The sequence below is a fragment of the Astatotilapia calliptera genome, chromosome 9 (assembly GCF_900246225.1).
Source record: "Astatotilapia calliptera chromosome 9, fAstCal1.2, whole genome shotgun sequence".
NCBI classification, from domain to species: Eukaryota; Metazoa; Chordata; class Actinopteri; order Cichliformes; family Cichlidae; genus Astatotilapia; species Astatotilapia calliptera.
The window spans coordinates 31,022,457-31,037,618 of record NC_039310.1 but is presented as its reverse complement, the minus strand read 5'-3'; the positions used below and the strand labels follow the sequence as shown (position 1 = coordinate 31,037,618).

The 15,162-nt window shown below is 42.8% G+C and overlaps 1 protein-coding gene across 12 annotated transcripts in view; it reads left to right on the top strand.

The window, feature by feature from the left end:
* Positions 1-11,493, top strand: part of LOC113029555 (receptor-type tyrosine-protein phosphatase mu-like) — a 210,631-nt gene extending 199,138 nt beyond the window's left edge. For all 12 annotated transcript variants that reach the window (XM_026180460.1, XM_026180456.1, XM_026180458.1 and 9 more), the window contains 3 exons: positions 1,593-1,756; positions 9,701-9,836; positions 10,472-11,493. In XM_026180460.1, the coding sequence (XP_026036245.1) occupies positions 1,593-1,756; positions 9,701-9,836; positions 10,472-10,525 (354 nt within the window). In that variant the 3' untranslated portion in view covers positions 10,526-11,493. The remainder of the gene's footprint in view (positions 1-1,592; positions 1,757-9,700; positions 9,837-10,471) is intronic.
* The last annotated feature ends 3,669 nt before the right edge of the window (positions 11,494-15,162 follow it).

Here is a 15,162-nt window from a genome sequence, read left to right as displayed (position 1 = left end):
ACTGTGTGTGTAGGCGCACACCTTTGACGCTGCGTTTTCTCCGTTTTCCTCGTCCACATGTAAACGCAAAAACTGGGTTTTCAAAAATCTCCACCCTGGCAGGAGTTTTTAAAAATCTCAGTTTTCAGTGACTGAAAACGCAGTTTACGTGTGGACGAAAGGTGCAAACGCATAGAAAAATTTGCGTTTTCAAAAATACCCGGGTGGATGTAGCCTTAGTTTGTTTCCTGTAAAAACCTGGCTGCCCTTCATTCTGTAAGTATCAGTAGGTTGGAATGTCAAATAAAATACACTGAAATTTGATTTATTAAATTGATTTAATGTAAGTAACAAACTTGAGCCAAACTCAAGTCCAGCCAGGTTTACACCCAGGCTGCTCTTGTGCTTACATTTGGTCTCAGCCCACAGTCAGGGCTTTGCCACGCTCGCCTTGATCTTCACCAGGAGCGACATATGCGTTGGGTTGTTGACATGCTGGAAGACAAAGTGATGACTCCGACCTAGTTTAGCCTGACTGCTTCAGGTCTTCATTCACATATCCTTCTTTCTTCATGGATCCACCCACCTCGATGAAATTCCCAGGTCCAGACGCAGTGAAGCATGCCCACAGCATAATACTGCCACCACCGTGCTTCACTGTGGGGCCGCTGTCCTTTGGGTCGTAGCCTCCGTCTTCTTTCTCAGTCCGTCCCTGTGCAGGGTTCTATTGGCCGTCTTCTTTGAGACTAGGATTCCTGACTCGGCTGAGTCATCCATTAGTGTCTCTGCCGTGCTGGAGCCCTGAGAGAACCACCATCGTGGCCGTGGTCCTGTCAGGGCGATGGCTGTTCTCTCACTCTCCCCTGCCGTGGTGGCTGTTCGCCATCGTTAGAACCACCTCGCCTCTACGTGACGTCTCTGTGGATGTGTAATTACCTTTGTCTTCAGATCCTGACGGAGTAAAACTGCATCACCCTACACTGTTTGGTTTTGCCCTCACATATTCAGGGCGCGTTTGATTTCTGTGTAATAAAGCTGAGCTGCGCCTGTGTTTGATCCAAGCCTCCGCTCTCTCTCTCCTGCTGCACCAGATTTAGCTCAGGATGTGTTTGATTTAAGCCTCCTCACCTCCCCATCGGGCTGAGTTTGAGTGCGGCTGTGATTCAGGGCCTCGTTTCCTCCATGCGTCTCAACAAATATCGGCTGTGTTTGATCCGCGCTCCCGTCTCCACCCGCCTCGCTGTGGCAGCTTGATTTTGGTGTTTGAGTTAAAGCTCTCTCCCTCTGTCTGCTCACAGGAACCTGTCTTTGCTTTCTTTCCTGTCTCAATAAGCTTCCTAATATCTTTCCTTTCCTCTCATTTCCTTCCATCTACATTATATATCTTCCTTTCCTCTCTCCTGTTCTTTCCTTTCTTCTTTACTCCTAAAATGTATTTCTTTTGACTTCCTTTCCCTTTCTCCCTTCACAGTTTCCTTACTTCCTTTCTCCTTAGTGTTTAGTTTAGAGGTACACTTGGTTCATGTTTCTGTTCTTCTGGGGAAGTGTTTGATTATACATTGGTTGTTTGGGGCGAGCTTGTTTTGACTGCCTGGTTCTCCCTGTGTCTCCAGCCGCAGGACGGGTACCGCATGGTGCAGCAGTTCCAGTTCCTGGGCTGGCCGATGTACCGCGACACGCCCGTCTCCAAGCGCTCCTTCCTCAAGCTCGTGCACCAGGTGGACAAATGGCAGGAGGAGTACGACGGCGGCGAGGGACGCACCGTCGTCCACTGCCTGTAAGAGTACACACAACACTGCACGCAGCACTGCAGAAAGTACTACACAGTGTACTACACACAGTACTGCAGACAGTACTACACAAACTACTACAAAAGTACACTGTCTTATAATACACACAGTACTACACACAATACTACATAAAGTACATTGTCTTTTAATAAACACAGTACTAAAGACATTACCCTTTAAGAGTACCACACAGTATTACATGCAGTACTACACATAACACTACAGAAAGAAAACTGTGTTTTCATTACTTTACTGCAAGAGTATCACTGTTTCTTACACAGGAAATACACACAGTACTGCAGAGAGTACTGCAGTATCAGTAGTTATAAAGTTTGTGTTTGTGTGGTGTTTTGTCTCCATCTAGTGGTCACAACATAAACTGCTTTCATTCTCATCTATGTAACCCCTGACTCCACTCTCCTCTCCTCTCCTTCCTGCACTGCATGCTGGGAGTGTGAGTGAATGGGTGTGTGAAGGTGTTTGGTGAGTGTGTGGAGCTGCTGAGTGAGTTTGGGACGTTTGGACTGTTTTTTCCAGAAAACTTTATGGGTGGTTAAAAGGTAAGGCAAGTTTATTTCATTGTGTTGTGTGAAGTGAAGAGTTTTAGTTAATTCGCCAGTTTTACCTTGAGCAATGGCGTCCCTCCCTAGTGAGGGGCCCCCCCAACAGTACACCGTGGAGCAGGCTCTGCTAGCTTTTGGTGAACAGGTGGGCCATGAGAACACAACTTGCGGCTCTCGGATGAACAAGGCTGTGGTTACCTTTCTCCGTGAGGAGCGGTTGGTTCACCTGTTAGTTGAAAGGGGGATCATTTTGGATGATTTGTTGTGGCTGTTTCACCACTGTTTGCGGTGACCCGCGTAGATGGCGTTTATCCCCAATGAGCTACTTGAAAAGGAACTGACCTGCTTTGGAAAGTTTGCTAGCGGGTTCAGTGTTGTTCGTCTTGGCTGCAAAGATGCCAGACTGCAGCACATTCAGTCACTATGAAGGCAGGCCTTCATGTACTTGAACGATCCTTCACAGACACTGGAAGTGTCGTTTAAAGTGAGATACGAAAACGGCTTGTATACTGTTTATGCAAGCGCAGTTAGCATGAAGTGCATGTTGGCCATAAACGCTCATCCTGCCCTCATAAAGAGCACGAAGTGCGCAATGACACAGGTAAACAGCAGGGCCATGCTAGTGAAGCAAGTGAGCGTGCCGTAGATGTCGGTACGAGAGAACAGCCCGCTAGTAGCGGTGTGGACGAACAGCCAGCTACGAGCTGCTAGTGGCGCTGGGTGACAGAATGGAGATCGCAGCCAGTGCTCCACAGGCCGGATGGAAGTGATGACAGACAGGACAGGAAAACTGTGGAGGAAAATCAGGACAGAGGCAACGACAAGTGAGGTAGGAAATGAAAATGTAATTTCAGGTTCTTTGAGCGCGGAAAATGAGGAAGAAGACTTGTTTGAAGATGATTCCCTGTCACGATGCTCTGACATTGTTTCACAAGATGAACATCAGCAGTCGTATTCCTTAGAAGATATAAATCGCTTTTTGGATAAGACATTTAGCAGGCAGTCTGTGGAAGTCAGAGTTTTTTCCAGATGTCGATCAATTTATAAACTCTGTTCTAAAGATAAGGAGAGTTGTTGGCTATGAACAGTTGAGCAAACAGAAAAGATGCCGCCTGAAAAAGATCCTGACTGTGTTGAGGAGGGAAAAACAAGGAAAAACTCATTTAAAACCACAGTAAAATGTTCGGAGTATTAAGGGTGTCTTTTTTTTTTTTTTTTGGAAGGGTCTCACTGTCTTTTCCCTCTTTCTCTTCTTCCTCTTCTCTCTGTCTTTATGGCAGGCTTGAGAGTGGGTACGCTTAACAGTAATGGGGGAAGAGTCAGAGAAAGGCGAGCAGTTTTGGTGGAACAGCTGGAACAAAAACATTGATGTGGTTTTTTTAGTAGTACTGTAGATAATGAGACAGAATGGGGAATGAGTTGGAGTGGGCAGGTATTTTTAAGTTATGGCACTAACCTCAGTGCAGGTGTAGCAATTTTATTTTCTAGGCACCTTCAGCTGTCACATGTCTCCGTATGTGAGGTAGAGCAGGGAAGGGCACAGGTAGTACAAGCAACCATCAAGGGAACACCTTTTGCTTTATGAATGTATGCGCCCACAACTCAGCTGCAGGTCGTGTGAGGTTATTTCGTAAAATTAATTATAAATTATCACAAATACATAGTGGTTCAATAGTGGTGGTGGGAGGGGACTGGAATTGCACAACCCACCCTTCAGTTGACAGAAACACAGGAGAGCCTCACCCACCTTCGGGCTCACTTTTATCCACAATCTTTCTGACTGATGTGTGGAGAAGGCTCCATCCCACAACTAGAGAATACACATATGTGAACGTTTCTGAGGGCAATGTGAAGGCAGTGTTACAAGATAAATATATATTGTTAGTGCCTATTTTCTGATTATATTGTTTTATGTATTTTAATAATAAAGGCTTGTAAAGCAAAGCCAGTTTTGACTCATAAACCAAGTGCTCAGCCAAACTGAAAAACAGGAAGTTTAGTGCAGAGCTGCAGAGGCATATTAATAAAATACAGGAAACCAGACAGAAAAAGTGGAACTAGTAACACAGAAGGGGTTGTTTGTATCGAGGCTGTGTGTGACGTGTAAAGGACCAAAATAACACCTATATGAGACACATTTTTGGCTTCTAATGTTAGAGATTCTGCAACTGGCTTTGGGCTGTGCGGGGCTCTCTCTTCCAGAAGATGATTGAATAAAGAATTATAAATGTTTTGACCACTCTGAGTCGGGTTTTCTCTCTTCTACCATGGGGATCAAAGAATCGGGTTTAATAGCTATCAATCAGACGTATAATAATAGACTAGTTAAGGCAGAAATTTCACCTGTTGGTTTTTCTGATCATCATTTAGTGACTGTAGATATTTCCTTATTGATGCACTCTAACATTTGTTCACCAACATGCTTTAACATGCAGCTGATTCATGACAAAGAGTTCTGTCGAGCTTTTTCTGACTTCTGGTGTCACTGGAAACAAAGGAAAAATTACTTTTGCAATTTGGCTGAATGGTAGGAGGTGGGGAAAACGCAGATTAAGCTTTTTTGTCAACAATACACGTCACATCCAACGGCCACTGTTAAAGACTGCTTTGAGGACTTCGAACGAGAGCTCAAGATGCTAGAGGATAAGATCATAAGTGGGACAGATAATGCAAATAGTACCTGGGACGGTAGGAGGAAGGCTGTAGGCAAGTTTCTCCACAAAAGAGCAAAAGGTGCTCTTATAAGAACTCGGATTTCTACTGTTGAATAGATGCCCCAACCAGATTTTTCTTCAAGCTGGAGAAAAGGGTTTGCGAGTCACACCACGTGATGCACTTAAGGCTTCCAAATGGGAAGGTGACATCTGACCCAGTAGAAATGAGGAAGCTTGCCATTGACTTTTATGCCAGCCTCTTTAGTTCTGACACGTGTGACCCTGAATGTGTGACGAGGATGCTGGAGGGGCTGCCACGGCTGTATGAGGCTGAATCGGCTGTGTTGGAGTCTGCTATCTCTTTTGAGGAGATGTCTTCAGCGGTTCAACAACTCAACGGTGGTCGGTCATCAGGAGTTGATGGGCTTCCTGCGGAATTTTACCAGGAATTCTGGTCGCTGCTAGGAGAGGACATTCATGAGGTTTTCACATTCTGTGTGACCACTGGGATCTTGCCAACAAGTTGCACGAGGGCAGTTTTGACTTTACTGCCAAAGAAAGGGGACCTGGGCTCGCTCAAACATTGGAGGCCTGTCTCTTTGCTTTGTACGGACTACAAGATTCTTGCAAAATGTCTTTCTAACAGGTTGAAGACCTGTATCGACATGATTGTTGATGTGGATCAAGCATACTGTGTCCCTGAAAGAACTATTATGGACAACTTGTTTTTAATTAGGACATTATTGATCTGGCTCAGAGACTTGGATGTGGGGTTTTTTATCTCTGGATCAAGAAAAAGCTTCTGATAGAGTTGATCACCGCTATTTGTTTAAAACTTTGGAAGCTTTTGGGTTTGGGAACATTTTCATTTCTTGGATCAAATTGTTGTACTCAAACACTGCTGTCATGTTAAAGGTGGGGGGAGGGTTAAGTCGGCCTGTTCCAGCTCAGAGGGGCATAGGGCAGGGATGCCCTCTTTCTGGTATGTTGTATACGCTGGCCATTGAACCCCTTTTACACCATCTTAGACAGGGACTCTCAGGTTTTACCTTTGACGAAGCAAGAAGCACAGTAAAATTGTCCGCTTATGCTGATGATGTTACGGTTTTTATAACCATATTAAAACACTCAGACTGACACTGGACTTATATGAGCAGGCATCCGCAAAGGTTAACTGGTCAAAGTGTGAAGGTTTCATGTTGGGAGGGTGGGTTGATAAAGAGGAGCCGGTGTTACCGGCAGAGTTACAGTGGAACAGGGAGGGACTGAAGTGTTTGGGAGTGTTTTTGGGAACTGATGCTTTTCAGGGGAAGAACTGGGAGGGTGTTGTTGAAAACATTACTGCCCGGTTGTCTCGATGGACTTGGGTCTGGCCACCATTGTCCTACAGGGGGAGGACTTTGGTTGTTAACAACTTGGCTGCTTCTGTACTCTGGCACCGTGCCACTGTTTTTGAACCTCCGGCCTCTCTTATCAAGGAGATACAAAAAAGACTGGTAAATTTCTTCTGGGGAGGGCTTCACTGGACCAGGTCTGCTGTGCTGTCTCTATCTGTGTCAGAGGGGGGTCAGAGTTTGATTGACCTTCACAGCCGTATCACAGCGTTTCGTCTTCAGACAGCACAACAGTATCTTTATCAAAAACAACAACCACCCTGGTTCAACACTGTATCTATGCTGCTTCACAGAATAAAGGACCTTGCATATGACAAGCACCTGTTTCTCATAGACCTGACTGGCATGGACCTTTTGCAGACCTCTGCTTTTTACCAGTCTGTTTTGACTGCTTGGAAGACCGAGAACAGTCTCTCTGTACTTTAAAAACAATTTGATGGTGATGTTGGTGAGGAGCCTCTTTTTTACAATCCCTTGATACCAAGTAGAAAGCTCAGCACTGCTAGTGTATAAATGCTGGTCTAACCAAGCTGGCAGGCCTGAGGACAGCAGGGCAGTGATGGATCTAAGAACAGGGAACCACTGTCTTTTCTGTCTAACTGAGGAAACACTGCAGCACCTGTGGCTTGGCTGTCCAAGGCTATCTGGCCTTTTTTCATCGCTGCAGCAGTGGCTTTGTGGCCTTGGAAGAGTCTCTTTATCCTGGGTCCGAGGTACTCTGCAGTGGAGCGTAGGAAGGTTTGCTTGATTAATTTTTTAATAGGTCATGCTAAGATGAGTATATGGCATTCAAGGAGGAACAAAATGAAGGGAACAGGATCTGTTCATTTAGAGATTATGTTTAAAGGGTTAGTAGGTGCACGTTTGAAAGTAGAATTTGTTTATAAGATGTTGTCCAACATTGAAGAGTTTGTCTCTATTTGGGGAATTAACCCTTTAAAGTCGGTCTGAGCGGGCACGCTCCATTTTGCGTAACTATTTTTAAATCCCGGTAGAACTGCAACCACGTAAGGTAGCGCAATAATTTTTCTTGCATATAAAACCGGAGGAGTTGTACTTACATCTTATGCCATCAGCTTGTCCTCGGTCACAGTTTCCTTCCACATATAGCTTTGCAAAAACTGCATAAAAAGCACTTGCAGCAACAAAAACATAATATTCCAGAAACACGCTTTGCCGATCCGATCAGCTGTTTGTAACACTTCCTATGCTGGAATAGACGTCAGCGCGAACTATTGCATGTCCGCCATTACCTGCCCAAAACCGAAAGTGACGTCATATTCGTGGAAATGTAGTTTTTTACCAACTTGGCCTTGTAAGACTGTACTGGTGTTTTTAAAAGTTATGTTTGACTTTATGACTCTCTGTGTCGTTTCTGGGATGCTTAGGACTCATATTGCACTGCTGGAAATAGTTTATTTTGGTGCATATGCTGTTTTTTTGCAAATTTGCTTTATAATATTTATTTTCGTTTTTTCTGCAGTATATAAAAATTGGTGCATTTCAAAAATAAAACTATGAAGACACTCAAAATAAATTTCCTGTGGTGGGAAACTATTTTGTGCAACTTTTTTGTATTTACAGTTTTGAGGGATACGCCTCTTAAACTTCTCTAACTAGAAATATATGTTAAAAAAACAAAAACGATTTTCAATTTTTTTCTGGTTTATTGCACATTTTTGCAATTTATGTAATTTCTATGCACTTAATGCAGACATATTATTAAAATTTGGGCTATAATGGTTGTATTGATGTAAAGCAACTTGAAATGCTCCCAAAAATGGGACTACAGCATGTAAACATATAATATAAGCTCTGGCGGACTTGGTTCTATGGTAGGTCTTAAAGGGTTAATGCAGTTTTGTGTAAAATAACTGATGATAATTTAGTTCTGAATTTTTGAAAAAAGCCAAATGGAGTGTCTTCTGTTTCTGTCTTCATTTTTGTGTTTATTGTATTTGGGTGGGGTTGATGGTGGTCATTTATTGGACTGATGATTATCGGTTGGAAAAATCGCCCAACCTTAATGGTTAGTTGGTTAGTTACAAGGTAAGACAGGTTTATTTCATTGTGTTGTGTAGAGTGAGTAGGTTTAGCTAATTGGCCAGTTTGACTTTGAGCCATGGCGTCCCTCCCCAGTGAGGGTTCGCCTCCTGTGAACAGTGAACAGACAGAGGCAAGGACAGGTGAGGCTGAAGATCGAACTGCAGGTTCTTTGAACTTGTTTGAAGATGATTCCTCATCACAGTTTTCTGATATTGTTTCACAAGATGAGCATCAGCAATCCTACTCCTTACAAGACATAAACTCATTTTAAGATGTAAAATTTGGCGGACAGTCTATGGATTATTTTCCATATCTTGATGAGTTTATAAAATCAGTTCTAAAGATAAGGAGAGTGGTCAGCTATGAACAGTTGAGCACACTAAAGAGATTCTAAGTTGAGGATGAAGAAATTAGGGAAAACTCATTTAAAGGCACAGTAAAATGTTTGGAGCACAAAAGGTGGTGTTTTGGAAGGTTTCGCTGTTTTCACAGTGTTGCTGTAGATTAAGAAGTAGGCACCAAAAATGATGGATTTTCCTAAAGGATGAAGGAGGGACCTTCCGGAGTCGATGTAGTATTTCTGCAGCAGGTTCTCCCAGATGTAGCTAGAAATCCTTGTACAGACCTCACTTGGAGAAACACACCGTGGATCTTCGGTGGTGGGTGGTCCATGGGGCCATGGCCACAACCAGACATGTTGCACATATGGACCGAGTGTAGAGGGTAACTGTGCTTTTTGTCAAGCTGAGCACACCCTGCAACATTTGTGGGTTGGGTGTCCCAGGCTTGTTCTTCTCTTGCCATTACTGCAACAGTGGTTGGCTGGATATGGACAGGTGCTGGAGAATACAATGTTCATTTATGGTCCCAAAAACAGCAGCACAATGGAATCAGATTTATCTTTGCAGCTTTCTTACGGGTTGGGCAAAAAGGGGAATCTGGCTAACCTGCAGAAACAAAATGTAAAGGTCTACAAATTTAGAACTTATGTTCAAAGGTCTGGTGTCTGCATGTATTATGATAGAATTTACTTCTTATATAATGGTGACAGGTGTGGATCATTTTATTTCTGTTTGGTTGGAAACAAATGTCTTGTGTACAGTGTACAATGATTTGCTTGTTCTTGGTTTATGACAATTGTAAATGTTTTTGTTTTTGAGGGGTGTTCTTGTGAATATATGCAGTAATATTTTTATGTGCTACTTTATGTAACTGTTGACAGAGAACTCAAAGGTCTTCTTTCTCCTGACTCCTCTGTCCTGTCTCCTCCTCAGGAATGGCGGAGGTCGCAGTGGTGTGTTCTGCAGTATCAGTATCGTGTGTGAGATGTTGCGTCAGCAGCGCTGCGTCGACGTTTTTCACGCTGTAAAAACTTTGAGGAACAACAAGCCAAACATGGTCGACCTGCTGGTAACCACCAACCTTCATCACAGACACTGGCTCGCTTTAACTTCAATCATTATTATTTCTATTCTCCATTTCTTCTGTGGTTTAGCAAATTATTTTGTATTTGTATTTTATGACTAAAATGAAAAAAGGTTAATTTTACAGTAAATCAAAGAGGAACTTAACACTGAATCCATAACTGTATTTTTTAAGACTAAAATATAAAAACATTTTCTCAGTAATAATGATATATTATCATTATTATTCATAATTTTCTGTTATGTTTTATAATAATTATTGTATTCTATAAACATACACTACCGGTCAAAGGTTTTAGGACACGCCAATTTTTCCATTTTTTTATTGAAAGTTATGCAGTTTAATGTCTCACTGCAGTCTGACATGAAAGCATAGTACAAATACTGTATGCACCTAGTTGATCAGGGGTTCATCCTGCAGCAACATAATGACCCAAAACATTAGTCCAAGCTGTACCAGAACTACCTCAGGAAAACAGACCGTGATGGTGAACTTGAACACATGGAGTGTCCAGTGACCCGTAGTGGATACTGAGTTGTTTTTACATCATACTGTGTAATAAAAAGTGTTTCTTTTTTAAAAATGTGAATGAATGACATCTGATGTCTGTGTTTCCATAGGAACAGTATAAGTTCTGTTATGAAGTCGCTCTGGAGTACCTGAACTCTGCTTAGAGCCTCCTTCAACACAGAGGAGGAGGAGCAGAGAGACTACTGACTGAAGAGGAGGAGGAGGATGAAGGCATGTTTACACTGCCTGGTTTGAACTGTTGGATTCTGTGAGCGACGCTCAGCGTTCACCTCGTGTCACTTTGTGGTTTTTTTTACCCTTTTGTTGTTTCAATGAAACTGAAACGATAAAAACACCATCAGAGCGGGTCGCCTCACCTGTCAGCCATCCCCACCACCAGCACAGGAAGTCCTTACAGCCAGGATTCAAAACAGGATGTCCTTGCAGTCATGTTTTGTACAGGAATCTTTAACCGTGTCCAATTGCTGGTTGAAATCAGCTGACCTGTCAGGAAGAAGCTGCTGTCGGCGGAGAATCATTAACTCTCGCATAAACCCTCTTACCTCTGAGATTGAAGGGACCCTAAAATCTGATTGACTTTCATTTGTGAATTCATGTCATGTCAAGAAGTGTGAACTTAATCATCCCTCTGGAAACAAGACTGGGAGGTGGCTGGATCACGCTGACCAAGGTAGCTAAGATGGTTTGACCCTGCAGAGGCCCAAGCCCAGGAGGCCAGAGGAAGTCACTCGGCCTGAATCTGAGTGCCATAGTCTGGCCAGTTATGATAAAACTTATTTAACCAAACAAACTTCACCAATTTGAATCTGCCAACTCTTCCCCCAAAGAGGCCCAAAATCAAACCAAATCTGGCAGACATCACAGAGCCAGAGTTGTCAGAACACGTGTCTGCCTTCACGCAGCCGAGAGTCTGCCGACATTCAGCTGAGTCTGCCAAAATTAGCAGAGTCTGCGGACACGCTTATTTATAAAGATGATGTGAGTCCTGGCAGCTGTCTGGTATGAAATGATCACAGCAAGTAATTAGTGATTAGTTCACCATTGGTCAAGTTGTGTACATCAGCAGTCCCCAACCTTTTTTGTGCCACGGACCGGTTCATGTCCGACAATATTTTCACGGACCGGTCTTTAAGGTGTTGCGGATAAATACAACAAAATAAAAACAGTACCGCTACCAAAAAAAAGAAGATTTATTCATAACACTCAGGAAAAGACCTAGGGAAACAGAGTTAACGATAAAAACGGTTTAAAAAACGATAAAAACCATAAAGTTCACACCCGAGCCTCAACTCTCACAGCCTGTTACCAAAGGACCGGTCCGTGGCCCGGGGGTTGGGGACCGCTGGTGTACATGACATCAGAGCTCAGGCTTGTTATTGTGTTTAATTAAGCACAGTCATGATTAGAAGCTGAATGATGCCAACATTTGTTAATATATTTTTCTTTATTTATGTGTAGGGATGGGTATCGAAACCCGGTTCTGTTTCACTTCCTTGGAATCGTTTGCCATTTTGCAAACGATTCCCTTATTGATTCCAGTCGCCCCAAATGACGTCACCACGTTGCGGAGCGTCATTTACCTGGCAGGAAACACGAGTTCTGAGCTAATCGACCTTAGTGTTCTCCTTTTTTAAAAAGAATCAATAAGAGAATCGAATCGTTAAACAGAATCGAAAATGGAATCGGAATCGTGAAAATCTTATCAATACCCATCCCTATTTATGTGTATCATTTATTTATGTGTAAAAATGCCAACATGATTTTCACAGGTTTTAAATCAAAACACTTTCCTCTGATGAGTCTGACGTGAATCCATAATCTCTACAGAGCAGCATGTGGATGTGTTAGAAGAGCTTGGTTTAATCAGTTATAGAAATATGTGAGGAGGACACAGAGACGGCAGAGAGATACCAGGATATAGTGATCCCTGATACATCATGTCATCATGGACCATCAGTACGATCCAGTTTGAGAAGCTGGAACCAATAAACCAAATTAAGTTGATGAACTGGATCCTCAAATTAACCTCAACTCAAGGCCAATTGCTGTCCATTGTTCCAGAGCTCACTCACAGAGTTCATTGCTGAGAATGAAAAGATGATTTTTTTCATGTTTTCCACCTGAGGACTTGTGTATGATTCTGGTTGGTCTAACCTTCTTGGGTTTTTTTCCACTTAGATGTTTAAAGATGTTTAAAGACACATTGAGAGTCATCATCCGTTTTCTTCTCTGACGTTTAATCTCTGCTGCTTCAGATTTAAAAGTAACTGAACTGGAAGCATCGAAGCACATTGTCCTTCGTCTGGTCCTTGACTCCCATCACTTTGTGGTTTTCAGTGTTTCTTTGTTGTGTCGTCACGCAGCAGGTGGGCGAGGCCAGCTGCTGGGTTGTTTCAGACTGTTAATAATGTACATAGAGCAGCGGGAGGCAGGAAGAAGAATATTTATTCCTTCATTTGTTCTTGGTGTCCATGCCATCCTCGTTCTCCTGAAGCACACAGAGAGAGACAATCATGGTGGACAATTTCAGCGTTTCGCCAACAGAATCACAGGTCGCGGTCTCAGCCCGGTCCTGTGGGTGTGGCTTCGCCTGAACCCTGTCGATGAATGGCTCTGGTGCTGAGGAGAACTTAATGAAAGCTTTTATTTATGTTGCTGATTCCAGAATATAACAAATAAAAACCTGTATACACTCTCCAGCCTGTGTCTGTCACCTCACTGAGCCAGCCAATCATACTTTGTGTTGGACGACGCACGTAAAGCACTTATAAATGTTTCAGTTGTTTCATTTTTCTTAAGAACAGTTCCCTGATTAAGGCAAGGCAAGGCAAGTTTATTTGTATAGCACAATTCAACAACAAGGTGATTCAAAGTGCTTTACAGAGACATTAGAAACAAGAACAAATAAAAAGCATGATTTAAAATTGATTAAAACAAGCAAATAAACTAACTAACTAATTAACAAACAAACAAACAAACAAAACAGTATATAAAACAGTATGAACTAACAGTATAAAACAGAAATTGTAAAAAAACAAAAACAAATCAACAACGAAACTAACCAATAACCTAAGCTGGGTGAACTAAGATTAAAACATGAAAAACTCAGAGCACGGATACATAGAAAAACTTTGAAACACGACATGAACACACAGACTAAACGCAAACAAGAGGTGATCAGGGGAAGTGGAGACACATGGAGAAACCGCAGATTAGAATGAACATAACAACGTCACAGAGTAAAATTAGAAGAGTAAAATCAAACACACTGAACACAGAAACACAAGACTTTCGAAATGAAACAGGAAACGTGGAGAGACAGATATGACAACACAAGCTTGACAATATGGAACACAAAGACCTCAAACACATGACAGACTGGAGACCCTAAATAAGAATAACACAAGAACTTATAATCACAAACATTACATAAGAAACTCAAAAATACAGAATACAATCAAAACGCTGGCTCAGAGACCCAGCCCCTGACAGGTATTCTGGATAGGTTTTGTGACCCACGGGTCTTTAGTTTCAAAGGCTGTCAGGGTTGAGATGATTGTGCCAGTCCAAGCCAAGAGTGGAACCCAGTACACGTACAGACTAAGTAAGGACAGGATCAGAAGTTCAGTTACAATCATCTAAAATCTGAATTTGGAGTAAAAACTGAGAATAACTATGCAAACAATTTGGGTACAAACCCAAAGTTCACAGTAAAACTGAAAGGTTCAGTAAAAGCTGGAGTCCTTTTCAAATATTTTCTGTAAAAATCAGTAACCCTCCCTGAATACTGAAGTGGCTATGACATGAAATGATGGTGTAGAATAAGACTTAAACTGAAAGAGAGCCTTTATTATGGCTGATGACATAAAGTTCAAACAAGGCAGAAGCACAGTGACTGAACTAAACTATAACTAAACTGGGAAACTGACACTGTGATAAACTATGAAGACTCAGAAAACTATGACTATGAATGTAAAGACTGGCTGTGAAAACACGGAGGGTGGGAACACAGACGACGCGATACAGACTGAATGAAACACAGAGACTAAATACACGTAAGGGATGATCAAGGGAAGTGGCCACGCATGGGAGCACAGCTGACACACATGAACCTAAAGACAGGACAGGAGAAGTGAAACTAAATACACTGACATTGGACACAGACTTTCAAAGTAAAACAGGAAACGTGGAGATTAGACATGACATGAACTTAACATAACCACACAGACATGACGCATGACAGGTAGACGCACGAACCAGGGAGACTGAGTACAGGCGGAGTTGACATAAACAACTAAGAAACAAAGGACTAAACAGCAACCTAGAAATTAACTAGATGAACTAAACTAGGGCACAAATGAATATACATTAAAAAAAACCTCAAACACTGGGTCACACGACCCAGGACCATGACAGATGTAGCCGGCTGAGGATGCCGACTTTGCAGTTTCCAAACCACATGGTCCGAACGCTCTATGGTGCCCCTGTAGAACATGGTGAGTGTGGGAGGAGGGAGGTTGGCCCGCTTCAGGTATCTCAGGAAGTGGGGGAGCTGCTGGGCCTTTTTGGTGATGGAGGTGGTGTTGGTGGTCCAGGTGAGGTCGTCTGAGATGTGAACTTGGTGCTGTTAACAGTCTCTACCGTGGAACCGTGGATGCTGAGTGGTGTGTGAGTGGAGTGGTGTGAGTGGAGTGAGTCTTCCTGAAGTCGATGATTCTCCCTGGTTTTGTCCACATTCAGTGACAGGTTGTTCTCGCTGTACAAGAACACTTCTCCAACT